Consider the following 27,977-nt stretch of genomic DNA (forward strand, 5'->3'; position numbering starts at 1 on the left):
GCTGACATGTAAGGGGTGTGCTTACTTTTGTGTGATACTGTCAGCGCCCTGCCATGTGTCATGTAAAGATGTCATGTTTGCGTATGACGTACTGCTGCATTGTTTTCCATTCCTGTGTTGTAACATGTGAGCCATGATTCCCAAACCTACCATTCTTTGGAGATACAGTGGACCCTTGGTTAGTGTCGGAAATTGAGTGCCAAACTTTTGCTTCGGTTTGCGTACATTTTCCGGTTACCGTACAATATGGCGCGGGTCTTGTCGTGTTATTAATACTGCGTGATTACAACTGTGTTGTTAATGTATTTTCATTTTTAAAAAACGGCCTTGTCAGCATCCTTAGCTTGCTACCAAAGTGGCAAACGGAACCAAAAGTTAGCTATGATGTAATCAGTGGTTGACTCTTAAAAATGCTCTAAAAACACGTTCTTATAGTTTTACAATTATAGTTGAACATGCATAAAATATTCTAAATAGTGTGAATATTTAAAAAATGCTACAAAAATGATCAAATAGAGAAACCTAAAATGAGGCTGCCGCGAACTTCTCTTCTCGGCTTAGTGCACAAGCCCTGCCTACTGTCTGAGTGCACTCAGTGAGTGCACTGAGTTGGTTCATGGCACGTCAGCATGTCCCCAATAATACAATGTTGCCCATTGTTTTCTGCATCCTGATTGGCTGTAAGACCATTGTGAATCAATCTCCTTCGTGTCTCCTGTGTCATTGCTAGCTTGCTAGCTAATTTCTTGTGTCCAAGATCATTAAAATTCAAACGAAGGTTTGAACTTTTTTGAGAGTGTTTAAAAGAGAGAAAATGTTATTGCCTGTCTGAGAAAAGTGTATAAACTTTATACACTTTTCTCAGGCAGACAGGCAGACTTTTTACTAAAAAGTGTATGGTACGGGGTTTTACAGCCTCAAAACATATATAATAATTGGAAAAAAATGAAGTTGGCTCCTTCCCAGATTTCACTTATTGCAGGCTATTTTGGGAATCATATTTTGGGATCACCCGCAATAAACGAGGGAACACTGTACACCATCACAATAATATTATGGTTGCCAAAATGTCGCTATGATATAATGTAGATTACTCTGTTCTTATGTAGTCAGGAAGTGGTCACAGTTTTTAGTTGGTTGCCGATTGTTGGAGTGAAACGTTTTAGCCGATGTTTGGCCTATGTTCTTGTCTAGTGTTGTAGAGTAACAGTAACAGTCACGGTTGTGTTATATTTCATCCTCACCACTAGGGGAGCTCCAGAGTGTGAAGTGTGTTAACTGTTGGCCAGCTAGCACTGAAGATGCGTTCCACAAGCTTGTAAAAACGTAACGTCAAAAACGTCATGCGAAAATAGTGTAGCATAACAAAATGATGTTTATATTATATGTATGAATATTTGTATGAATGTTAAAATACATCATTTAATGTCATGTAGTGTATATGCGCGCTTACATCCACACATCCCTTCCTCGTCCTCTTCTGTGAATGTCCCCAGAAGGGAAAAAAGAGACCTTTCCATTGGTCCTTTCACGGGGAGAGGAGGAGAAAAGAGAAGACCAACTCGAATTCCTCAAACCTCCTCAAATTTCCTCCAAGCCGTCGGCGAAAGCTCCTCTCTGGTCCGCTTCTCTTTCTCACCGATCCGAGCCGCTCTCTACTTAACGGTAACGTAGCAGCGACGACGACTTACCTCCTCTGATTTTGACACCACTTTGAAGCGGATTTGAATAACCTAAAAACGCTTAAAATGTTTTTTCTTGCTGCTTAAATCTGCCCCCCCCCCCAAATACCAGATGTTGCGGGGTGTCGCCGTGCTCCTGCTAGCCCTGGCTCTCTCTCACGCAGAGGTAAGTTTAAACTTCTAGAAAAAATGTAATTGCATGTCACAAAAACACATGCCGAATGATTAAAAAACAAACATATACAACTAGTGCGTCATGTTATGAGTGTATTCATACAGGTTTGCTTGAAATGTCACAGTTGCTACTTACTAGTAATTGGTGCAATCCTCATCAATCCTCATATTTTACTAATCAAAACAGATTCCGAATGATTTAGAAGAAGAAAACACATGGAACTAGTAGTTAAACATTATGTTATCAGCTTTTTCTCCATTGTTTTCCCCAGGTTTGTTGTAAATGTCACTAAATGCTTAGTGAGTGTGGCACCAATCGCTGTAATCAATGACCTATTATTCAGTCCTCATATTTAACAAATGGAAACACAGTCCAAGTCCACAGTCCAAGAAAACATCTGGAACTGGGATTTTAACATCATGTTATAGGGCAATTAGCCATTGTTTTTCCCCAGGGTCACTCTAAAATGTCACTAAATGCTTATGGAGTGTGGCACCAATCGCCATTATTAGTTGCAGTATGCATTATTTGCTTAACAAGTGAAGTTAGTAAGGTAAAATGGCTCAGGAAACAGTGCTATGTATAAAAGAGTGACACATGAATGGCGGGCAGCTGTGAAAAGAAAAGAAGGAAGGGCCAAGCTTGTGTACATTTCATCAGCGCTGCTCCACCTACACTTTACGCTTACTGTTGGGGATGCTTGGCAGCTGCTCTAATGGTGTCCAAACAGTGCGTCGGGGTGGTCAGTCAGCCAGCATGTGTGTTTGTGCGCTCAAGATAGGTTGCAAGCATGCTCACGTTATGGGTGTCAGACTGTGGAGAGAAGTAGTCATTTGTAGTAGACTGTGGTGGTTTGATGACTTGTGGAAAATGGTGAGCTACAAGGTGTTTTCCGATTGTTTTGTCGACATTGGAAATAGGAGCGCATGCACACACAAGTGTTTGATGACCTCACAGCTGTTGAACACCTGGCTTTTTGTTGTTTGCTCCCCTCTTGACCTTGAGTCACAGTCAGAGGAAGTGAACTGCATTTCTTTTGCCCTCATATTGATCGTTTGTCACCTAATTACAGGGGAGATATAAAAACACTGGAATTGTATTGTAATTGTAAGCTAGTGTTACAGTTTGGGGAAAACATCTTCATTAAAAAATAAAGGGGTTCCTGTTGTTGTGAACCTTGCTAAGTTGCAGCCAACGCTGTTCCACTCCGGTCCTGTCGGTGGCACAAGTGTATTGTTGTCATTAAAATAAAATGCAGTGTGTGGATGATTACTTGTAAATTTCTTCAAAAACAAAAAGCTGTTCCACTCCAATCCTATAGGTGGCACATTACAACCTGTTTCCTAACTGCCAAAGAAACAAAGGGGAAGACATGTAATTTATTGTCTTCCGTTTCCACAGCGGTAAAAAGAGTACTGAGTAGAGAGCAGACCTTTGCCAAGGCCAAACATTAATGTGAAATAGTGGTAAAAGTACATTAAAAGTAAACAGAAAAAAAGTTAGTTGTCTCTACGGGTGCAACAATACACAAAATTCACGGTTCTGTTTGGTTTGATACTTTTTTGATACAAAAATAAATTACCTTGCCTTTTGAAATTTTATTTGATTGAAATTACCAACATTTTTCAAATTTTTCTATTTTTTCAACATTTCCAGCATGGTATGAATGTGGGAGGCAGAGCTCAGTGGCTCTGTGCTTGACAATGCAACCTAAGTCAGAGTAGTCGATCACAATACACTGAGCTTTGAGCATCGCGCGCCGTCAGAAGTTGATCAAATAAATAAAAAACTGCGTATTGTTTGATACTGGGGTCACGGTTCGGTACACATGTGTATTGAACGGTTCGATACAGATATATTACATATCCATATTGTTGTCTCTGACACTGTTCCACCCCAGTCATATAGGTGGCACGTTACAAACTGATTGGTAAGAGGTGATGTAGCAGGTGTTTCCACCATGATAAACAAGACCTCTGGAAAGGCCGTAAAATTATACCACATAGTCAAATGGAGCCTCATCCTCCCAGGTGAACTGTTGTCAAGAGAAAAGTGTCTAGCAGTTTGTACATTCATTACAGTAACCTGTTCACAATGGCATGTGCAGCTGTTACTAAGAGATGTAGAATACGTCCTTGCTGAACCAGTCATGTAGCTGCAACATAACGTGATACCGGCATATCCCCTCTATTTGTCCACACATATCGTATGAATTCTGGATCCAATCATTTGTTCCCCTCTTCCTGAGCTTAGCAACGCGTAGCAGCAAGCGGTATATCATGCACTATCGTGAATAACGAAGCTTAATTACAGTGACATCAAAGTATCCATGCGCTCAGCATAGGATGACTTCTACTGTATGTACTGTATCTACGCCTTCCATAGTCTGATCATGTGACATGTGACAACACAGATATTTGTCTTTGAACTTTTGCATATTTTGTAAAAAAAAACAAAAAAAACACCAAAACACAAACAAACAAAAAAAAAGCCTCAGAGCGGTACCGATGTTTTGAGCCACACCCTGCAATGCTAGACTCAACAACATCAACAATGAGTGATTGTTATATGATTAATACGATTTAATGAACAGAATAAAAATTACTGTCCTCAAAGGAAGTAGACATGTTTGCTGTCTTGCGTGGAATCCACATTTCCACAATGATAAATAAAACATTGCTGGATGTACTCCACACCGAAGTTGAATGGCTCCCATGTCTCATCACTTTACAATGTACTTTTTGCATCATCCTGCTAACACACACTCACACACACGCAAACCAACAAAGATAGTAAAAACATTACCTCCTTGGCGGAGGTAATAAAGCAAAGACAAACACATAGTGCAGCTCTTGGATGGCGGCCATGAATGACTCAACGTCACCCCCCCCTTTCTCTCTCTCTCTCTGTCTCTCTCTCTCTCTCTCTGACCTTCCATTGCGTTCTCCCACCTTTGCCTGTCTGCCTGCCCCGGAGAATGCACCATTGTGTGCAAGCCTTATTCCTTATTCCTGGTCATGATTTGTGAGGAATGGCTCGCTCCTGCCAGGGTTTGTTCAGTGAAAAGCCACAATGTTAATGAGGCAGCATCTGTTCTCCGAAGCTAATTACCCTGATAATATATGGCCTGTTGTCTGGCCGTGGGAAGGGCCTGAACTGGCATACCAGTGCGCTGTTTTAAGGAGGTCAACAAGTTGCAGCAGAAGCCTCGCTGAAGTGTGCTGGAGCTGGTGTGTGTTGGTTGTTGTTAGAGATACTTGGACTGCATATACGATAAGCAAGATGGATGATTTTAAAAAAATTCAAGATCATTAATTTTGAATGCAGGCTATTAAAGTGTGATCTCCAGGTCCTCATAAGGAATATGTACCGTATGTGTTTACACAGAAACAGACCACAAAAGATGAGAAAGTTGTACCTTTTGTTCCCTTTGTCCTCAGTTCTCGATGGTTTGTGTGTGAGCCACAAGTTTGCCGCCATATTGTTGAGTGAGCTTAGCCTCAGAAATGGCAGGGGTGTCCCCTACTGCCCGAAAACTGATATACAGTCGTCTTTAGCCAGATTGCGGTTCACGGCTTCACTCCATCACGGTTTTCCAAACTGATTCATTACTAATTCATGCTGTTTCATGTTTGAATACGCGGCCTATTATTTCTCATAAAATATGCATATTTAAACAAATTGTATGTATCGTTTGCCTAAATTAAGCATTTTCAAGCATAGAAAATGGCTGAATGAAATAACAAATATTAGGCATTAAAAAAACAATTCAAATTATGAATGTAGTAGTCTCTATTGATCCCTAGGTGTCAGTAATTTTTGGTGAGACAAGCACCAGACTTGATTGCAGGAACAACAGGCTTTTATTGCAGGTTTAAATTATCTCACAACAGGCAAAATAATAATAACATGGGCTACTGTTGCAGCCATAGCCCACGCTAAAAAACTCAACTCTGAACCTCCACCGTCACTTCCTGTCTGCCACCAATTCTGCTCCTCTACTAGCACCGGAACACAGTTACTGCGACATACACAAGTACAAGTTTTATTTCTGTCTTTAATGGCTTATTTTCTTTGATGATGTATTCTATATGGGTGTTATTGCATGCCTAGAGGGCTCTACTAATGTTAAAAAGCACATTTAGAAGATCGTACACAGGTTTCCTACGCCATAACTGCAAAAATATTCCATTTAATGAAGAATCACTTATCACGGTCGGGTCTGGAACCAATTATCAGCGAGGGATTACTTTACTGCAACATATTTTGTGGTGTTTTCTGCTCACCCTAGACTCTGTTTACTCTCTCACTACAGAATCTGAAAATCAATTCATTTTGCTTTTCACGGTAATGACCCGAGTACCAAATGTGAGGAGTTTTTTGTTGACGTGAAGTTCAGTGTTTCCTGATTTTTTTGTGGCGGTGATGTTGCGCGATGTTGTGGCTTTGGGGAGACGACATAAAGATGTTGTCGGCGAATTTGCATAATTGGCCGTGATGTATTTTTCTAAAAGAGAACAAAGCAAAACAAATAAGTTTAGAACTACAAGTGAACTTTATTCTGTTTTTTTTTTTAATTTCCCAACCAAAACAGAGCTGCCTGTGAGTGCTTTAAACGGGGGAGGGGGCAGCAATATCAAGACGGGTCTGATCACTCACTAAATATAGTGACAAAGTCTTATTCTGTGGCAGAACAGATGCTTCATAATGTGTTTACGAGGGAGAACAGGTAGTGCCAAAACTATTTGTGGCAGGCAGCCACAAATAAATGAATGTATAGGAAACAGTGATGTTTTAGACTTAGGGCATACTCACACGACGCCAGTTGTACCATGCCTGGGCTCACGTAACACCTAAAACACAGTACGTTTGGCTAGTATGAGCGCCTTCAGTTGCGCCAAGGCGGGGTGTGATTCCCCTATTCCATGCGCAAAACGTGTTGGAATCATACCATGACGGTGTTGCCACCGGTCACAGCAAATTTATTAATGACAACTGAAACATTTCACAATAGAAATTAAATGCACAGACTCCAAATGGTCCTAAAATAAAACCCACAGCACATTCGCTCTCCCGTGACTACATACGTGTACATAAAGACGTGGCATTTAGTTCATGCGCTCCTCGTGAAAATGACTGACAGAGGCAACCTTGTACAGAATAAACAATCAGAACGACTCCAAGTAAGGCTGATAATAATCCAAATGTTAAGTGAAATTGTAGGAATACAGCAGAATAGAACGTATCATCATCTTGGAAGTAATTAATGACAGCGACATCCTTGTACAAAATAATTTATCAGTACGAAGTATGTAAATTTTCCACCAAGTCAGAGAAATTGCAGTAAAACAGCAGAGTAGAAGTGATGGGACAAGCAAATAGGCCATGGCACGAATGCAAAGTGTCAGCGCCAGCGGGACAGGAGAGGAAGGGGGAGTCATGGACAGGTCCAGCACGGTACGAATGGCCTCGTGGCATAAACAGAGGATGGAGGACCAAGGAGATTCCAATTAAGGAAACAAATTGGACTAACATCTCCACTGCAGTCTGCCGTTGTTGTTTTGGTTCTAGCATCCCCATAACACTCAACAATAAACATTAATGTAAATGCCACACAGCTGTTTTTCACTGTTTGTGAAACGGTTTGTGTTTTGAAGCTTGAAAACACTGATTTTGTGTAAACTCATGGCCTACACCAGGGGTCGGCAACCTTTACCATCAAAAGAGCCATTTTGCCTCATCTTCCAGTGAAGAAAAATAGACTGGAGCCACAAAACATGACACAGCATCGTTCCTGTATTTGTGTAAAATTAATTCATTATTAATCATTCATGGTTATTGATAGGTTACCGTGGGGGTAGCACACTCTCAAGATGTCTTTTTCGTGTCTCACTGAACACACTGGCTCACAGAGGTCGGCGTGGGAGCCACAACAAGGAGGATGAAGAGCTGCATGTGGCTCTGGAGCCGCCGGTTGCCAACCCCTGGCCTAAACACTATCGTTTTTTTCCGATTTCAATGGAAAATGGTGTCCTGCACACGGCTCCTATGAAGTGTGCCTGTGTGCTGCTCAAGATGAAAAATTGCGTCACCTTTGACAAGAGGCTTAGATACAACTCAAGTGCGTGCAGTGTGAAATGACAAGCAGCGTGCAGGCATAGTAAAGGTCCGCACACCTACACGTTCACATCTGTTACTCCCGCATCATTTGCGGTGACAAGAGTGGAGTGGTTAATTTACCTAGAAATACCAGCAATGGATCATGAAAATTGCAGTTGTCAAAGCGCACACGGCTGAGCGTTCCTCTTAAGAAGCTTCAGCAGGCGGGAGAACAAAGAGGACACTGCTGAAGTAGATGTTAATTCCATAGGCTGTTCTCTCATCCAAGGTGGGCTAAAAATATCTGCCCAGGTGGAGGAAACATGAGGGGGGACGATGTGTCCTCTGTCTTTATCAGCTCACTCTAATTACTGCAGCTCCACATGCAGTCATGGAGCCCGGGCAGAGACCGTGCAGGAGGTTGAGACAGAGTGATGTTAAACAGAACGTAGCCATGCTCATGCAATTATAGCAGGGGGAAGATCAGGATGAGGTAAGACTTGGCTGCGTATGGAGGGAGGGTTGGGTTTTCACATCCCCAAAGTATGAGCTCTTCACTCTTGGATTTGCTTAAAAGCAGTCTTCATTTAGCTAAGGAGCTGGACTGGTTGGCAGGACTCTTATCATTAGCAGCACTCTTGTGCTGGAACGCATAAACATTCACACAATTAACAAAGAACAGCACTAAAGTCAAATCACATTTAGAGGGGATTAGATATAAAAGTTAGGGACTAAAAGCATGGTGGGAAAGATTAAAAGCGTTTGCTCTGGAATCCATGTTAAGTTGATAACCAATCATCACCTCTATTCTTAGAGCATGAGATTGATTGCTGGTCTGGACTGTTCAGTCTTCTCGTCTTCTAAGACAACCTGAACAGTCCAGGTGAGATCGATTAAATGCCCACAACACAATGACCTTGGTGAATAACAATATTCACAATCATTGGTTCCGAACCCGACCGTCATACGTGCATTTCCGCAAAGTAGAATTCCTTATTTATAAATGGAATATTTTCATAGTATAGAAAACCTGTTTACGACCTTCTAAATATGTTTTTTAATGTTATTGGAGGCCTGTAGACAAGAACTAACATCCCTACAGTCACCGTTAGACTGAATAAATGCTTCTACTTGACATATGCAACTGTCTTTTTTTTTTTTTTAATAAATTGTCCAAAAAAATAGCTAGAAACGGAGCACTAAGGACATATTAGCTCTTTGTCTTGTGGACTTAATCCCTATAGAATAATTTAATTGACAACCTGATGTTTGTTATAATTAAAATTAATGAAAAACATAATATTATCATGATTCTACAATAAAATGATAAGTATTCGAGCGCTGCATTTTGTTTTTCATGTATCTTTTAGACTGGACACTATACGCTGGTGCGTAGTGGTGTTTATGATCAATGACAAATGATATCCATCAGTTTCATGTAAAATACACTTTCCACAAGTGTTTGAAGTCAATAACGGCGTGATGTTTTCATGCAATGATGGATAAAACTTTATTGGCTTCGATTGCATGTTTCATTCTAACATGTGGTTTTTGCCATGTCTCCAAAAGTTGCGTACGCCAACTCTAAAGGTGGCGTAGAGGTGCACACATTCTCACGTCAAGTTATGTTTTTGTAGGTACCATACTTTGCTTGGAAATCGGCGTACGCAACTTTTGGGCCTTATTTTGTGCGTATGCAAGCTTTATGGATGAGGCCCCAGGTCAGAGCACAGGTAGTAGGTTCCTTTGTTGCTTTAAGCATCTAACTATTCTAGCACCTATTCTATTCATGCAATGAGTATGTTTTTATTTGTTTGCTTTAGAGATCTGTTTGTCCAGTCATGCAATCTCAGAGAGAACCTCATTTTCAGAACACGTAAAAAAAAAACAACGTAAAAAAGATGCTCCATTTCCTTAAGATATGTGCTACCTGGTCATAAAGATTTTTAATTCCATTCTGTAGTGCACTTCAGAAGACATGCATGTCAAAACCATCTTTCCCCTTCAAACAGAGCACTGAAGCAACCTCCGCCTCAGTGAAGCTTGTCAAGCTTCTCGTTGTAATCATTAAGTTAAAGATTTAATTATCTTGTGCAATTAACCTTGCCAGGCAGCTGGATTCAATCTGCCACGCTTGCTTCAAAAGATGGCCGCGTCAAATTTGCATCCTTTTGAGAGGTTTTGGTGAAAGTACGTTCAGATCTCTTCTCCCTATTGTCTGGCGAACAATTACGAGTTGTTCATTTGTTCCACGCATTTAGTGTGTTGTGTTAATAGAAAACACATGAAGAGCAACACCCCACGTGACTCCTTCAGTCCTTTGTAGCCCAGATTCCAAACAGACCACAGCAATGACGATGTGACAGTATGATCAACTGTGACATTGAATAGTCCTGGTTAAAACTGCCACCACACAAATGGGAGGTTCCCCCTTGAAGCTTGGACGACAAAGGCATGCAGTGCGTGTTGACTGTTTTGAAACAATGTGGATTAAGTACTGCTAAATCTTTCCAACCCCAGTCGTGGCCTCATTATGGAGTGCAGTCATTGCTCTGGGTTGAGCCTAAGCACAGACCCTCCCTCCTTCCCTGATGGTGGAAGATTGCAAGAACAAAAGAAGAGGGTGCTTGTGTGACTAAAGAGAGGAACAGTTTGGTAAAGGAGGGCGATAAAACTGATGAAGAGTGTAGACAAGAGAGCCGATGGACGTTGGTCAGGTGGTGGGCGACACCCTTGTCCCTGCAGTCTTGACAACGGGGGGAGGCATTCGTTGCAGTTTTAGTTCCCCTGGTGTCGACTTAAGTGCTCACAGATGTGGTTCAGCCCAGTCTATGACGTCTTCCAAGCCTTTACTTTAGCCTGTCCCACTTTCTTCCCCTTCCCCTCCGCCTTTACTTTACATCGGACAGAGGTCTTAGACAAGGAGGTCTGGTGGGTGGAAAACAAGAGGCTGCAGACGAGAGTGACATCATCCTATTTGTGGATGCATTCCTTTCACACTGAATAAGAAGCAGGGTGAAGACGAAACAGGCAGATCAGTACTAACTGCTTGTTACCCCGGATGCCTTTGTACCAGCAGGGTTAATCTCAGCCCCTACCTACCCCCCCCCAGCAAATGCCCGAGACCACCCGTAGAGCTCGCCCGTCTTTTCTCTCTGTCTTTGCCTTATATCCCCCATTATGCACAATGTGCTTTTTGATGATGGTCTAACAGTGATATGTGTCCCCGGAGCCTGTTTATAAGCACCAAACGTGAGAAAAAGCATCATCTCCCTCACTTTTTTGTTTGAGAGACGAGGTGCTCAAACTGTCACTTTTGAAGTTTGGGGTTTTCATGATGGAGGAAAAACCTCCTTCCTCATGGATATGATTAGGGCCTGATGAAATCGGTTTTATTTTTTTTTACCAAATTCCATTTCATTTTTTCCTAAAATCTGTTTTTTTTTCCGCTTTAATTTTTTTATTTCTGTTTTTTTATCTTTAACACTTATTTTATCACTATAGGCTGTGCACTTTTGTGACAGTAGATAAAAGTTAATTACATGCAAAAATCTTTATATTTATTGATGCTGGCCAATTCAGAAACGGATGCACTGTAGGTTGCTAACCTTTCTAATGGGATGTCAGCCCGTGCTTGTGGCTAAGGAAGACGTAGTCACATATGCAATTCTAATGCCATCATTATATTGTTTACACAATTAGACAGTGTGTGGCGAGCAACGCTCTTATTTTGAAATGTGTTGTGTGTGTGTGTCGAGAATGTCTGTTGACGGTTTAACTCAGAACTTGCACGACGTCAGCGGGTGTCGGAAAACGCTCTTTTGAATGAACACGCAATAAAACACAACATGGTGTAAACACATTGACACAGCCGCACTAGCACTGACACACAGCCGCACCAGCATGCTCTGCTAAACTAAGCTAACCCAGCTAGCTTTCATTCACGCTCTGTAAGAGAGGAGTTTACAAGTTTTTTCACCAACTTTTGCCCGTGTTCCAGGTCACCATTTGGGCACTTTAGTTCGGGAGGGGTGGGCTAATGTTTGTGATGAGATTCCGCTACGATTGAGCAACCTGCCGAGGAAATACTTACTCACACAAATGTTCCTTCTCCTCACGATGACAGCATTTGATTCACATTATGTCAATTTCTGCGAGATTCCGCGTTTAACAGTAGATTCCGTTTTTATTGGCCAATTACGCAGTTCCATCCGCAATTCCATTAACGCAGAAATCGTAGGGCTCTAGATTTACTAAAAGTAGTTTTAAACTGTCTAAATTCCAGCATCAAGGCAACACACACTTCCAAAACACTTTTGTGGGATCTCATAGACTTATTTAAAATTGTAGAAAAATACCGTAATAGGGACCCTTTGGTTGTCATTATTTCAAGGACATCCCCCACCAAATACAGTCTTACTGCACTTACTGCACAAAACACTCAGCAAGGCTCTCAGCTGAAAAGGGAGAGATAGATTCAGTCGTTTTGTGGCTTGGAGTGTGCTTCTCAGCGCCAGCTTCATCTACACAAGAACTGAGCTGGGATTTGAGATGTTCTGTATGAAAATGTAAAGTTAATTAGATTGAGAAAGGAGGCAACATCTAGAGGTGCTTTAATTATTGAGGGCAAATCCTACAGCTTTAATGATCCGGTGCGTAACAGATGAAAAGTCGCTTGCTTGTGATCCTTCCCCCCCGCGCATTGGGATTTAGGCGCAATCTTGCATATATTTTACAGTGGGGAACTGGTTCATTTTTCTTGGGGGCGCTTGACTGAAGCTTTTCTGACTGATCCAAAAAAGTGGCGAGGCAATGGAAAAGGGAAAGGCAGGAATTGCTGGAGAGGGGGATATGAGCACTCTGACCTAGATACTGAAGAGATTTTGGCTCAAGACGAACCCGGTCAGACCCCAACTGAGACAACAGCTCAGGAATGTACTCCCCTTCCCTCCCAATCAACTCTCTTGTTTCTTTATTGCTGCCCTTATTTTGTCCTAATGTATCCTTTTTAAGAGTTGGACACATTTTGAAGTTGTTGTTGTCCATCTGTCAGTCTGAGGGGTTTCCCTTTTGGCCAGTCCAGAGGCACCAGTCCGTTTTTTGTAGCTTTTGACCCGGTTTTGCCGTTTTGAATTCAGACACAGATGAGTCATCAGCGATGTTGGTATTATGAGGCTTTTGTGTGCTGCACAACAAAACTACTGTGGTGGTCAGCTTCTGATTTTGGAACAATCATTTAGTCACTGGAAAAACTATTGTTTAAGTAACTTTCTAACATCCTTGGCTTTCATAGAACTATGAAACAAGTAGCACTGTTAATATTAGTCATGGGAATTTTGGGCTTTTTTTAAAGTTCTTTTGACTCGATTCCTAAAAAGAGCCGTCATTTATCGGCATATGCAGATCATATGATTTTTCACAAAATGGGTCAATACTGATCTGGGCATCCCTAATTAGGACATAATACACATTAATTGTACGCTGCAAAAACTGACATCTAGCAATCACAGCGTGAAAAACGTATTTTTTCAGTAACAAGATCATTTTTCTTACCAAGTACATTCTGTGTCAGAACAGTGGTGTTTTATTTTAGGTCATGTGTACTAAAATCTGAGATATACAGTATTACTTAAAAAGAAAACGTGACTTTCCAAACTGCTTGCATCAAGTAAAATTGCATTTGACAACTCAAACTGTTTTGTTTTGTTTGAGATAAGAAAATATAGTAAGAAATAATATCCTGTTTGTTTTTGTGATGTTTTTTTTTTATCTTGCTTAGATTTCACTTTTTTCATTGCAAAAAGACATCTACATCTACCATGTAACTTCAAAAACACAAAACAGTCTACCTTAAATTTGATAACAAGCGACATTGGATTTGGTGACGGACAGTCTTATTGCTTTGAATGTGAGTCCACTGTTTTGTACACGCTAGTCTTTCCTCCATTGGATTATTTTAGTGCATCGTTGCATTTGTGTGACATCAGTCAAAGCAGCACAATGATAGAGCTTCTGTGTAAAATATGAGGCAAAAAAGCCCCTTTTTGCTTCATCCAGTGCCATTCAGTTCCACTCAGTCGACACTTCCGCCTCCAAACTGAGCTTAGTGGTGAATCACAAGCTCTTGAGCAGAAAAATGACGGCCTCGGGTAATGGATTGCATACTGAAATGATTCTTTTATTGGGTGCTACTTATCTTGTTGTCCATTTGGCATTTGGGATAAAGTTTGCTGGCCTGCGATCCATATAGATCTATTTCTTCCATGCTAATGAGGCGTAGGATGCTCGCAGGAATTGATCCCAATTGGCTGTGGAGTGACATCCAGGGTGGAGAGTCATTGATTGACCTTCTATCTCACCGGGGCATCGCTGAGATAAACACACCTATGCACATACAGTATGCACAACACATCACCTCCATGTTGTCATTATTAAATGCCGCTATGGTAATGATTGCCTCCTTATCATCTTAGAGGGGAAGATTAAAAAACACATTTGATGTCAATCTCAGCCAAAGAACATGTGGCCGAATGAGAATTCTATCAGCTTTATCGCTCCAATCTCATCTTTCCATTCCATCCTGTTTTATTTTGCTTTCATCAAAGCTGGTCTCGCAACAGTGCCTCTCACAGCCCTAAAAGGACAAGACACTGGCAATAAACGGAGGCAGCAAGACATATCCGACCTGAAGTGCACCAGATTTGAGTGCAGATGGCGTCGACGGTGCACTGAGGCTTCTTAGAAAAATCATTTCAATCGACCAATCGTCTCAGAAGCCTTTTTATTGCGTTAGACCTCTGGCACAGGAAGGAAAGGGAGAAATTGAATATCTGTATCTTAGTAATGTGCCCGATGGGCCAGGATGGGCGTGGCTTCATCTTTCTGGATTCTATGTGATTTCTTTTTAATTGGAGAGAAAAGAAATCAGCTTAAAATGCAATGATTCATGTCACAGAGTGCAATGCACACACAGAGGGGAAGGGCGGCTTGAAGTTTTTTAATTTGCAACATTCTCAAAGTGCATGCACACACTATAACAACATGCTGAAATGTGCTGGTTTTGGTGCTCGGAGGCTGTCATATGCTCTTTTTAGGAGTCTGTCCATGGTATACAGCAGCTTGAAACCGGTGACCGGCCCATGCCTACCCAGGATAATATGGCTAATGTGACATGAAATGTACACCGTGTGCTTGTTTTATGTCACTTTCGTTTGTGATGGCAACAGTGTGATCCTGGAACTGATTTATTCAATGTTTACTATTTCAACAACATAAACTGCTCAGAATTATATTGCATCATGAGTGACAGTGGCAGTGTTTGTGTTGAAGGGTCATGGGGTTGACATCAACATCAGGGTCAATGATAATATCAGAACAAACACGCCGCGCTGCTCTCATCTCATTATGAGGCTCGGCCCGGTACACCTCGTCTGCTGGCTGACATGGTGAGACATGGACGAACAGTACGCCAGTGTAGTCATCCCCAGAGCTCATGCACAATTCATGTTGCTCTTTGGAGGATTCTAGAGTGCTTATAAGTGTGCTGCCACAGGGGTCACTTTGAAGATTTCCCCTAACCCAACTTTGGATTACTGTGCGCGCAGCTTTTAATCAGGCATAGAATTGAACCGCGAGCCACCACATTCTCCCTGAAGCACCTCTTTGAGGTCACTTTTTTGCATGTGACTCTCATCACCTTTATCCACCTTGTTACATCCAGTTATTTGTGAGCATACCAAAGTCTGCAAGAATCCAGCCCCTTGTTTGAATCCGCATACCAGACCCTGGATGTGGACGCCAGCTCACGTGCGCTCACGCACAGGATGGGCCAACTTTTTCTGCTCTCATTACATTACAGGAAACAGCGCCTTTAGAGGGAGGGGAAGAAGGGGGAGGAGAAAAGATTTTGCATAGCATGGGAACAGGCCCGAAGAAAAACACAAAAGCCAGATGTGGAAACACACACATATACACCGCAGTACACTGACGCACACAAAGGCACACAAATGGGGAAAGGAGGTAATGAGGGTCATAAAGCAAGTCTGTGGATGTTTGCTCGGCTTTTGGCTGCGGGGAACTCTGCAGATGACAAAAGGTGGAGAAAGAACGAGCTCGTGGTCGCTTGAACGGTCAAGACTGACTGAAAAAAGGATTTGGTTTGCGCACATTGTCGTGTTTACACCTCAATGTGCAGTTATAAGCCTGGTTATGGCTGATCGGAGTCTAGTTCAAGCAGCTGATTCCATGTCATGTCATGTATCGCCACCTAGAGGAGGAAATTCCAAACAACTGCATGGTTGGCAACAGTATTTTTGATTGTAGCACAGACACACAAGAGGTGATTTTCTTCTCCTAAAAGGGAATATGTTAGGGGAGGAGTGATAAAGTTATGAAAAATAATTCTCAAATAAAGTAATTCTTCACGTTTTACTTTTAAAAATGTGTAAAATGTGATTTTTTTGTCTTCAGAATCACACTACGTGCACATAAACATACGCGCCGTCTCGGAGCAGCTATCGAAAACTGGCAGTCATGGCTGAGCAGGAAAAGAGCGGGATATACTTCTAGTACATTTGAACGCTGGTGACAGTATAACCTCGTTGTCTTTCAGGAGCTGCAGAGCAAGAGCAAAGTGTGCGCCAATGTTTTCTGTGGTGCCGGCCGAGAGTGTGCCGTCACCGAGAAGGGGGAGCCCAGCTGTCTGTGCATAGAGGTGAGTGGGTGGGTGAGGGATGGATGGGTGGTCCCGCCAACGCAAGCACCAAACATCCCTAGAGGAAGTTTCCGTGTCATAGTTTCCACTCCATGTTCACCGCGTCCTTTGTCCCCTACATAGAGCTGTAAGCCCCACAAGAGGTCAGTGTGTGGCAGCAATAGCAAAACCTACAGGAACCACTGCGAGCTGCACAGAGACGCCTGTCTGAGTGGACTGAAGATCCAAGTGGCCCATGATGGACACTGCCAGGGTATAAATGGGTTCAAGCATGCATCTCTTTTGAATCCTGAAGTTTACAATCAATACAGGTGTCGTATAGATTCATATATATTGATACAGTAACATTTCAATTATAATAAATAATAATTGACATAACTTAAATGTCATTATGTACACCAGCTTAATTGTTTTAACTTTAATAATGTTTTTAACTTTAATAATGATTTGGAGTGCATGAGAAATCAGAAAGGACCTTTGACTGCACAATCATTACTTAACATGTATGATGCACAGAACCAATGTTGTAAACGTGGTAAGAACCATTGATACTGGTGATGAGTTCATTGTAAACGATAGTACGGCAAGTTTAATGTTTTGCATGAGTTTCACATCAGAGTGCATGCAGAGGTAGGCAAAGCTGCTGGATGCTGACCACTCGTGATACTACAAATGCAGCTGCTGCCATCTTGTGGAGTGAATAAAAACTACAACAGGAGGTCCCCTCCAGCCACGGCTGTTCATTCCAATGTTTACGATCTACTTAGACGGTTAGACGGGTCTAGTTAGAGACCCGTCGGTTATTTGCTTGTGTAGACCACAAACCCGGCGACTATAGAGACTTTGCGGTTAAATGATGCAATTACGGTAGATTGTACAATTTGGAATCCGACCAACATTTGAGGGGAAACTATTAAACCAGAATTTGCCATTCTTATTCCCCTGAAGACCCAACTAACAAATGTGTCTCCTTTTCAATTATTGCATATATAGTGTAGATACAGTACAGTATTGATGAAAAAGCACACCAAAGAGACATGGAATAATTACAAATAAACATCAATCAAAAAGCCCTTTGCCAAGGGTTGGCAACCCAATAAAACACACATCTGGGTTGTAAACTGCTCCACACAACCAAAACATTTCGAGACAAACCAGCTTTGCATTTATCATTAAAATTAATTATGTTTTGTATCTTAATGAAAACAGTAATTATTTTTACATTTGTATGACAGTTCTGTTAAAGCGTGGCTTAAGTTGATAAAGGTTATAAGATGCAAAAGTTTGACTCTGGAACGTATAATTTCCTAGAGCAACAATTTTCTGACCTAAGGTGTTCCGCTACTCTATAATAATAATGTAACAAATAATTCAAGAACTTAACTTAAACCTGCCAACAGAGGGCGCTTGTCATTCAGCAGGCCTCATGTGGCGTCTTCCCATTTATTAACAGACTGTGATATTAGCATCTTATCTGGAGTGCACTGCTCGCTCTTGCTAATGTCAGCGTAATGTCAATCCTGTTGGCCTGGACATTGATCTGACCCGTGGCACACATGGGGACGGGTCATGGATGCCAGTTATGTCATGCTGTCCTCTTTGCAGACCTTTAGCACACATCAGTATATCAATATTACACAATAAATAATCAGGATTTTTAATCTGTTAACATAAGCTTTGTCTGTCTTTTAACCGGTAGAGAAGAAGAACGAGCAGGCAGCTGCCAGCCCAGGTGAGCTTTGTTTTTACAGCAATACAGACTGTACTTGTTCAATTATTCATGTTAATCTATAGAACATTTTTCCTCTGCTGCAGTGGTGTGCTATGCTGCAGACCGCAACGAGCTGAGGGGCCGTGTGATCCAGTGGCTGCAGACAGAGGTCATCCCAGACGGCTGGTTCACCAAGGGCTCCAACTTCTCTGACATCCTGCTCAAGTACTTTAAGGTGGGACAGTTCACCCACCGGGCGTCCTTCACCATTGTCATCATTTTTAGCATTCTTTCTTCTACTAAACTTCACTGTTTTGGCTAACTTGTGAATGTACAGATCGTATGTTCAAAACAATACCGTTCCCATGGATAAACAATGCTGTCATTTGCATGTCGCACCAGTAGTTGGGGACATCACATAATAAAAACACAAGTATATCACAAACGAGTTCCATGACTACGAGGCGTTGTAAGTCCCATTTTAGTGTGTGTTGGAACTCATACCGAAATTAACACTTAAGTCACTCACACTGTACACAGAAATCATGACGGACATAAGATACATTCATAAAAACACTAAATACAAGAATTAAATGAAACCGTAATTTTAAAAAAAAGAGATTTCTTTACCTTTATTAGTCATGTGTCGGTCGCGAACATATTGGCTCTACGAGCCGGCTCTTTGAAATGAACAACAGGAGCCGGCTCGTGTCGTTGGGAGCCAATTGGGAGCCGATTAGTTTTTTCCTCGTCATTTTTTTTCTGTTAAAGGCGAATGTCATTGGTTAAGATGTCCACACTGAGCAGGGGGAGGGGCGGGGTCAAACAAACGCTGTGGTGCTCTTAGAGCCGATTCGTTCATGAGAAATTTCCATGAAGAGATTTGACCTATTTTGACTTAATTTGTCTGTAGAGATGGGTCTTTGTATTTTATTTATAATAAAACATTATAATATCTTTTTATAGCTGCTCATTGAGGTTTAAATAGATCCATTTAAATAATATTTGATATCACGTATTTTTTACATTAGTAATTCATTTTACACCATAAGCATAAATTAATTTAAGACAACAAAAAAGTCTGAGGAGCCACTTGGGAGCCAAAAGAGCTGGCTTTTTTTAGTGAGCCGAGCCCAAAGAACCAAAAGAAATTTCCATCACTATCCATTACTATCCCTGTGGCTTATTGGGAGGAGGGAGTGGAAGAGGCAGGAGAAGCATTGATTCTGGTCTTCCAGGCAATGCGTTAACAACCTTTCCATCTCAATAAGAGAACCACTACACTGCTTAGTTATTCCCATCGTTTTCAGAAGAACCGACCCTTTAACATGCTCAAGGATATTGTAGCGACCTGGGAGTTATGTGTAGTGTTAACAAACACGTCCTGGTAGACGCTGCAATACGAGCTTTATCCTTAATGATGGTCGCGACAGTCTTTTTGGTCTTTTTGTTGAGACCAAAAAGACCAAACTCCTATAAATGATTAGTACTGAGGAAAGACAATGTCACTTTTGTTCTTTTTGGTTAACGTCTGTTTCCCCTTCATTATGTCTCAAAAGCATCAGACACTCTTGTGATGGCAGCGCATATCATTTTTGTGACAGAGAATATCCTTTTTGTTGCTAACGATAGCATTTTTCTGACATGATATAGTGTTTTTATGGCAAAGTGTTTGGTTTTTGGGCCAAAACATAGCGTTTTGTGGTAGCTATTGTTTATTGTAAGAAAACATTACATGTTTGTTGCAACATGTCATTTTTGTGACAGAATATATCCATTTTGTGCCAAAATATAACAATTTTCAGTGGCGGGCTGTGCTTTTGGTACCTGCGCCCTCAGTGGGGACTAAAGCGACCCAGTTGGGGATGAATACCATTATTACTAAAGCAACAAACCCAATTAACGCTTTACCTTCCAATACATCATCTCTAAACACCTCCAAACTTCAAACCCTTTCCCAGGCTGACATGCAGTATGTAAACATACAACACACACAGAACGATGAACAACTCCATGTCTGTCTCCTGTCTTCATTTCGGAACGGGCCCTATTAAGTGCTACGCTGTTCATGTGGTGATGCATTCACGTGCACTAGTAACTTTTGAGTGTTGTTAAATAATCTTTCAGACATCAACCAATCAGAGAACAGGAAAATTCTGCTGTTATTTTGTGAGGCCAATCTGAAATTGGGTTGGTAAAAGAAATTGCTAGTTATGTTTAAGTGACATGGGCCAGCACTCCTGATTGTGAAGGCCCAGGATAGATTAGATTTCGGTGTGGAGTTTGCATGCTCTCCCCGTGCGTGTGTGGGTTTTCTCCGGGTACTCCGGTTTCCTCCCACATTCCAAAAACATGCATGTTAGCTTAACTGGTGACTCTAAATTGTCCATAGGTATGAATGGGAGTGTGAATGATTGTTTGTCTATATGTGCCCTGTGATTGGCTGGCGACCAGTCCAGGGTGTACCCCGCCTGTCGCTCAAATTCAGCTGGGATAGGCTCCAGCATACCCCCCCGCAAAAATGGATGGATGGATGTAGACTGTGCCACGGACCAATAAAACAACAGCCGCAAGCTGCACTTTGGACACCCTTGCGTCTCCCCACTCCCATGTGTCTTTACAATACAAAACTTTATCGACTGTACATATTCATCCTAATATGCGATATATGTAAGTATAGATGCAGACATGCAATTCTCCCCCCTCTTGTGTCTTTTTTCCGGCAGTCCTACGACAACGGAGATTCCACGCTGGACTCCTCTGAGCTGCTCAAGTTCATCCAACACAATGAGTCGGTGGCGACCGAGATGCAGTCCTACGCCGACCAGGAGAGCAATAAGTTGCTTAGGTTAGTGTGTTTATGTGTGCACGATAAGGCTCATGTTAGCATTCTCTTTTTTTTTTTTACTCAATATTAGCACTTTGTTCTGTGGTAATGCTTGCTTAAGCAGATGTTTACTGTGTGCTCTGGTGCTATTTTAAGGAAGGACAGTGAACTTGAGCTGGGCAAGCGTAAACTATACTTGAATCCTGCACTGTTAAAAGCATGTCAAATGAGTCCGTCTAAGTGTTGTATTTGTTATGCAAGGTTGTGCTGATATTGAATGGAGCATCTAATAGCGTGTTTACGTGTGTGCTACATAGGAGCCTGTGTGTCGACGCCCTCATCGAGCTGTCTGACGAGAACGCAGACTGGAAGTTGAGCTTTAATGAATTCCTCAACTGCCTGAAGCCCGGATTCAACCCTCCAGAGAAGAGTGAGCTTTAAAGAAACACTTTAAACAGTCGGATCTCAAGCAGCATACTGTATTTCCTCAAATACAGTTGTCCCTCGCTACGTTGCGGTTCGAACATCGCGCCTTCACTCAATTGTGGTTCTTCAAAAATGATCGCTGTTTTGTGGTTGAATATGGTTTACTATTAGTCAAAAATATATGCATATTTAAGCAACTTTTTCATAGTCGTGGCCTAACTTAAGCATATTCAAGCATAAAAATAGCTAAATGAACGAAAATACAAATGTAAGGCATTCAACAGACGTGATATGAAGTGTAATACAGTATCTGTGACTTGTTAGGGAGCAGGGCCTGGAAAGTGATGTGTGTGATGTCTGCTGGCTAGAGTTGACCGCTAGCAGCAGGGTAGCATTGTAGAGAGTGGCCGACTGCAGCTCCTGTGTGAATGTTCACTGCGTGTGTTCTCTGGTTGGTAATAAAGCGATTGGCGTCCTTAACCATAAACAGCATCAGTAGAGTAGTATTCTACACTGGTCTCGAGGTGTCAGTAACGTTACATTGATGAGACAATAGCCACCAGGAAGTACGCTGTCAACGCTAACATGTAAGTATCTTACCTTATTTATGTCTAAGTTGGCTTATTTTCTATTATTATGTCTACTATGTTGGGTGATACAAGTGAAAAGCTGACTATAGGGGTCTTATTCCTTGTCTAGAGCGCTGTAATAATGGTAAAAAATGTTTTTCGAAAGTCAAACAGTTTTTCTATGCTCCAACTACAAAAATATTCCATTTATTAATACTGAATCTTACTTTGCAGAAATTCACTTACTGCGGTCGGGTTTGGAACCAGTTAACCGCGATAAAGGAGGGATGCCTGTATCCACAGCAGACGTGGCATGTGTAAAGCTGTTACAGTGGAGTTTTAAGAGACGCTGCTGCATTTGAAAGCTCTTATGGTTGATTCCATGTGAAGTAGTGGCCAGAGAAATGATTGTTTGTCTATATGTGCCCTGCCAATGGCTGGCGACCAGTCCGAGGGTACACCGCCTCTTGCGGATAGGCTCCAGCATAGAAGTGGCATAGAAGATGGATGGGTGAACAAATGTATTAAACCACCATCCTATGTAAGGTTTATGCCCTAGCGACCCTAAATTAACAGCATCTACTAAAAAACTGCACAAACTGTTTAACAGGAATTATAATATCATGCTAAAATATAATTTTTAAAGTTATGCATAAATTTCACATTTACTGTCTCAGTACAGAACATTGTTATTTCTGGAGTAAGATGTCAAATTATAGTCATTGTGCTTTTTGTGTATTTTGTGTTTTAGTGGCGGACACATGGTCTAATTTGTTCAATACTGTATAACATTTTAATTTACTTGTGGGGGAAAAAAATAATAAAATTCATTTGCACAAAAGGCCCCCACTAAACGCCTGATACTTATCTGCATTTCAATGCAGTTCAGCAGTAAACTTCATACTGAAAAAGGGCTGCAACTAACCGCTATTTTCTCCGTCGATTAATCTGAAGCTTGTTGTTTCGATTATTAATCGAATAATCAGTTAGGCCCTCGACAAACAGTTATTTTGGTCCGCAAACGTATCAGAAAAGAGGCACAAATGTCCATCACTGGATATTTACATTTTTAAATGAAAAACGATTAATCGAGTACCAAAATAGTTGTCGGTTAACTGGATGATTGATTAATCATCGATTGCAGCTGTATACTGAATCTTGGCATCTTGTTATATATGCAGCTTTTGCTTCATATGCCCAGAGCCAAAATATGTTGGCTAAAGGTGAACCGTCAGCATGGAGCACTGAACCTTAGGCCTTCGCCACACTCAATAAACACTGTGTGGTTATTGAGAAATGCCACAACTACAGCAAACACATAAACATGTTTGTTTAAGGCAGTAACACTCCCATCGAGACAATATGTTGCTGAAACAGCTTCTACTCCTCTGGGAAGACTTTCTAAAAGGTTTTGGACTTTGTCTGTTGGAATTTTTCATCAATTTGTGGTCCCAAGGGTCACTGCTGGCTCACCAGTTCTGTTCTAGTTTATCCTATACTTAAAAGGCCCAATTAATACAATTTTTCATCCATTTTACTGTGGAACCTACTGAGGTAGTGTGTAGGAGGTGTGTTGTTTGAAGTCTCGCCTTAGGCAGTTAGCCTTAGCCTTAGGCAGTTTAAACATGCTTTTAGTAAGCTGGAACACGAGTGTGGTCCAAGTAAATGTTTTTTACTTTCATTTAAAAATACATTTTTTTTAATTTTTTATCACAATACATCCTTGTAGCATCTTTAGCTTGCTAACAAAATGGCAACCTGAAGCGAAAGTCAGCTACTGTATGTCGCCCATCAATTATGTCATCGTTGGTTGACTCTCAAAAATGTTAACACATTTTTACAACAATAGTTTTACATACATAAAACAATTCTAAATGCAAATAAATGACAAATGAAAGGTAAATGAACATTCATTCATTGAAGACGTGATTGTTCCCAAAGACACGATGTGGCAGCGAGATCAACACCTTCCTCTTCAATAGTGTTTCTCACCTTCTGGCACCTGCAACTTTCTTTGGCTCCATTTTTGGTGATTGAGGTGAGACACACTATTGAATTCAAGAAATAACTCAAAGCAAAACGGGAAGGTGGTGTTGAAGAGGAAGGTGATGATCTAGCTAGCACACTGTGTGTCTTTTGGAGCGTAAAGTCCTGTCAAGAATCGTGTCTTCATTGAAAGTAAAAATAACCTTAAATGTTTATTCATCCCTTTCATTCATCATTTATATGTTTTGTGTTAACATTTTTGACATTCTGGAATGGATTAATTGTATTTAATTTATTTCTAATTGGGAAAAATGGATTTGGTTAGCATCTGTTTCAGTCGGACCTTCTGGAATAAATGAATGACGCTAACCAAGGTTTCACTATACAGTATAACATGCAGCTATGTAACATTGGAACAGCAACAGTAGCATTGCATCACATTTTAACAGTAGCATCAATGTAGGTTAGCCTATTTGCTGAAGAAAGATTTAAATGATAAAATGGATAGTTGGTACAGCACCAGGCTTTGTTTTAAGATGTGTAGCAAAGCCTCTTTTTTCTCCCAAAGCTGTCCTCTGCAGAGTTGTCGCTTATTTCTGTGATTTTTCTCATAAACAGGCATTCGGGACACATTGCTGTTAGATTAGTGTTAAAAAAGTCAATTTTGCATAATAGGGGACCTTTCAATCCATATAGCTTACTGTTTGAATGTCATCCTAATGGGTAAGGCACTAGGAACTAATCTTTATCCTCCACCTTCATTCTGTTATGTGTTATCCAGAGTGTGCCTTGGAGGATGAGACTTATGAGGACGGTGCAGAGACACAGGTGGAGTGCAACCGTTGTGTTTGTGCGTGCGGCAACTGGGTGTGCACTGCTATGACTTGCACGGGTAAGCTACAAGATAGTCTTTTTGTTATTCCGTCAACATGCGTGTGCGGGTGTGTGTGTGTACATTTCTACCGATTGTGTGCGCAGACAAGACAGCTGCTGTGGACGAGTCAACAGATGGCGGTGCGGAGATGACCGAGGAAGAGTGGAACCTGCGTGTGGCCGAGCTGAACAAACACCAGGTCAGCTTTAATCTTAAAACAACAAACCGTGCTGTCTGACTTGTGGGTTCTTCACGGTGGTAACTTGAATGTCTGGGAATGTGTTTTTCTTGACATAGGACATCTGGGTGAAAGTGCTCAGTCAGCAAAATGACATCCTCTGTTCAGATTTGTTGGCGTAAGCTTTTATGTGACACAAACATCAGTGAACTGCGATATCAGCATATTTTTAACAGGAAAATGGTGACAAAACACAGAGTGTGTTGTAATTGATGAATCACTATTAAAAGCATGTTAACTAGAGGAACCACAAGACACTCACAAGACGAGGCGGTACATGAGATTGGGGTGTACGAGAACGAGACGAGACAAGGTTTTAACATTACTTTTAAGAAAAGTACAATGGAAAAAAAATATATGCATATATATTGCAATCTACTAATTAAATTCCTACTACATTACACTCTTTTACACTCTGCATGTATGCTACCGGCTCTGCCTCAACCCACCAAAACAAAGAGACTATATGACTCAGAAGAGGGCTCACCCCTTTCATGCCGTTGTTCTATGGAAAAAATGCACCAAGGTGCTGAAACCAATGCACAGAGTGAACTCTGTTCCTGTTCGTTTGGAGGCGAGAGGCAAGGAAAACAGACACGCATGCGCATGGCATTTTTTCGTCTCATTTAGACTTTACTCTTGTAATATTATTGAATTATTGAATTGCATTTGTTGTCATAATATTGCAACAGCGTTCTCTTACTAAGGACTAAAATTCAAATGTACCCCTTTTTTGTTTGGAACATAAAAACTTTTCTAGTAAAATTCCTATAATATTGCAGCAAAAAGGTGAAAAAAGTGTCAAATTAATGTTTTTGTAACATTGAAAACTAATTTCCTAAAATTGTAAACATTTTTCCTGTAACAACTTCTTTCTTGTCACATTCCGACTATGTTCTCACCAAAATGCAGCTTTATTCTATTCTGTTTTTTTTTTCTTTTCAATGTTGTCCTTTGTAAGGAAAGCTGACATGCGAGAACAGGGGTGTCCAAAGTACGGCCCGGGGGCCATTTGTGGCCCCCAGCTTGTTTTTTATTGGCCCATGGCATGTTGTAGAAATAAAATTAAACCAACAATCGCACCATAAATGAAAATAAATTGAGCAAAAAGGCAAATTTTAAAGAGAAGAAGCTGAAATGTTGATACTTAGAACTAATAATAAAACACAGCTTTGTCTTGAACTCTCTCTCTCTATATATATATATATATATATATATATAGGTTTTTTTTAGCCTTTTTACAAAATTAAAAGATCCATAAATATATCATAGTGGCCCCCACGCCTACTTTGATTTTGAGTATGCAGGCCTCGGTGGAAAAGGTTTGGACACCCCTGCTCTAGAATCTCGCTTTCCCAATAATGGCTGCTCCAGCACCTGTGTGAAAAGACCTTTTTCTGACCCCAGCATGTCATTGACTCTTTTTTGTCAATTATTTGTTTTCATAAGACTCCAGAATTTCTTTGTCACATTTCCGTATGTTTTTTGTGTGTTGTCCCACACAGGAAACCGTGGAGAAAATGAAGGCCAGCACAAAGGAGGCTTAAATAGCGATGCGATCACAGAGCGAGGATGCACACTACCACCACCCTTCCCTCCATACTTGACTTACCTTTGCAGCCTGTGTGTTGTCAACGTCGGTATCATCAAACTGACTTTTACATGTTTCACAACTATTTTAATTATTATTATTACACATTTTGTTGCAGTCGTAAAGTGTTTTATGTTTGTTAGATTCAGGGGGCTATTACCGTAGGACACCCTCCTCTCAGTACTGTCATATTTGATTGTATTAACTACTCCTGTACACGTCTTACTACTTATTTTTTGCAGTTGTTTTGGCGATGGAGGCAAGGTCGACCAGCAAATTATTTTGTCTGCACGTATGTAGGCTCATACTTGACCAATGCACTTGTTTGTTTTTTCTCCCTCTCTTGGCTCTCTTAGTCCATCCCAAGGAACCAACCTTATGAGACATTTAGCAGCAAAAACATGCGGTTGCATGTACATGTATGTACTTTGTTTGCACCATTTTTCCTCCTTGTGGGGCTCAGATTTACTACATGGGCAAAAGTATTGCTACACCTGTCTTAATACCTTCGTCCATACGTCTGTTCAGGGACGATGTCTTAAATTTTTAAGACTGTGTACCCTGGTGAGACATCTGAACACAGCGTGGGGGAGTCTAAAACCAAAGATCTCGTGAAAATGTTTGACTCTTGTACACATATCTCCAGGTAAGGCAGTATTATTACTCTGGACCCAGCAACAACACGATACCTTAACTCTTTACAAAAAAGGACTAGCCTCATAGATGTGTTTTTTTGTTGATGTTTGTGTGAGAGAGTGATGGTGTGTGTTTTCTTTTTCGTAGTTCATTGTTAATTGACAATAAAAAAAAAAAACAGTGCCTTAGACTTGCAAAATTTCCTGCACATTTTACCACATGACTTAGCGGGGGAAGTGAGTGTTTTGCTGATGTTTGCTAGTTGCTAAGTGGTTCATGACTCTTCTTGATAAATGCCTTGTGGACTTCTTTACGGGCCACGACGTAAAGCAAGGAATATGTATGTAAGCCAATAAATCTTTGTACACCATTAACTGTCAATTTCAATGTGTTAGGTACCATCGTTTGCTTTAAAATGGCATTTTCTGTGTAATAAAGCTGAGCATATCT

At 41.1% G+C, this 27,977-nt stretch overlaps 2 protein-coding genes across 2 annotated transcripts in view; one reads left to right on the top strand and one right to left on the bottom strand.

The window, feature by feature from the left end:
• The window catches only part of gja5a (gap junction protein, alpha 5a), a 53,533-nt gene extending 51,870 nt beyond the window's left edge, over nucleotides 1–1,663 (bottom strand). The window contains exon 1 of the mRNA XM_054786021.1: nucleotides 1,454–1,663. The gene's annotated coding sequence lies outside the window, so the exon portion shown is untranslated. The remainder of the gene's footprint in view (nucleotides 1–1,453) is intronic.
• LOC129187165 (follistatin-related protein 1-like) lies at nucleotides 1,319–27,901 on the top strand. Its single transcript, XM_054786019.1, has 11 exons — nucleotides 1,319–1,665; nucleotides 1,795–1,848; nucleotides 16,568–16,669; nucleotides 16,793–16,922; nucleotides 18,369–18,401; nucleotides 18,485–18,615; nucleotides 21,107–21,228; nucleotides 21,525–21,637; nucleotides 24,970–25,080; nucleotides 25,167–25,261; nucleotides 26,806–27,901. Exons 1-11 carry the CDS (start codon nucleotides 1,390–1,392, stop codon nucleotides 26,845–26,847), a joined length of 1,209 nt encoding a protein of 402 aa, XP_054641994.1. The 5' UTR covers nucleotides 1,319–1,389; the 3' UTR covers nucleotides 26,848–27,901.
• The last annotated feature ends 76 nt before the right edge of the window (nucleotides 27,902–27,977 follow it).

This window comes from Dunckerocampus dactyliophorus, chromosome 9, assembly GCF_027744805.1.
Source record: "Dunckerocampus dactyliophorus isolate RoL2022-P2 chromosome 9, RoL_Ddac_1.1, whole genome shotgun sequence".
Classification (NCBI taxonomy): Eukaryota; Metazoa; Chordata; class Actinopteri; order Syngnathiformes; family Syngnathidae; genus Dunckerocampus; species Dunckerocampus dactyliophorus.

What these genes read in the sequence shown, in the direction of transcription:
- LOC129187165 (XM_054786019.1), top strand. Translation starts at nt 1,390, where the DNA reads ATGAATATTTGTATGAATGTTAAAATACATCATTTAATGTCATGTAGT. An exon ending in GCAGGCAGCTGCCAGCCCAG is followed by an intron (nt 18,402 to 18,484) that starts GTGAGCTTTGTT and finishes CCTCTGCTGCAG; the next exon opens with TGGTGTGCTATGCTGCAGAC. An exon ending in ATTCAACCCTCCAGAGAAGA is followed by an intron (nt 21,638 to 24,969) that starts GTGAGCTTTAAA and finishes TGTGTTATCCAG; the next exon opens with AGTGTGCCTTGGAGGATGAG.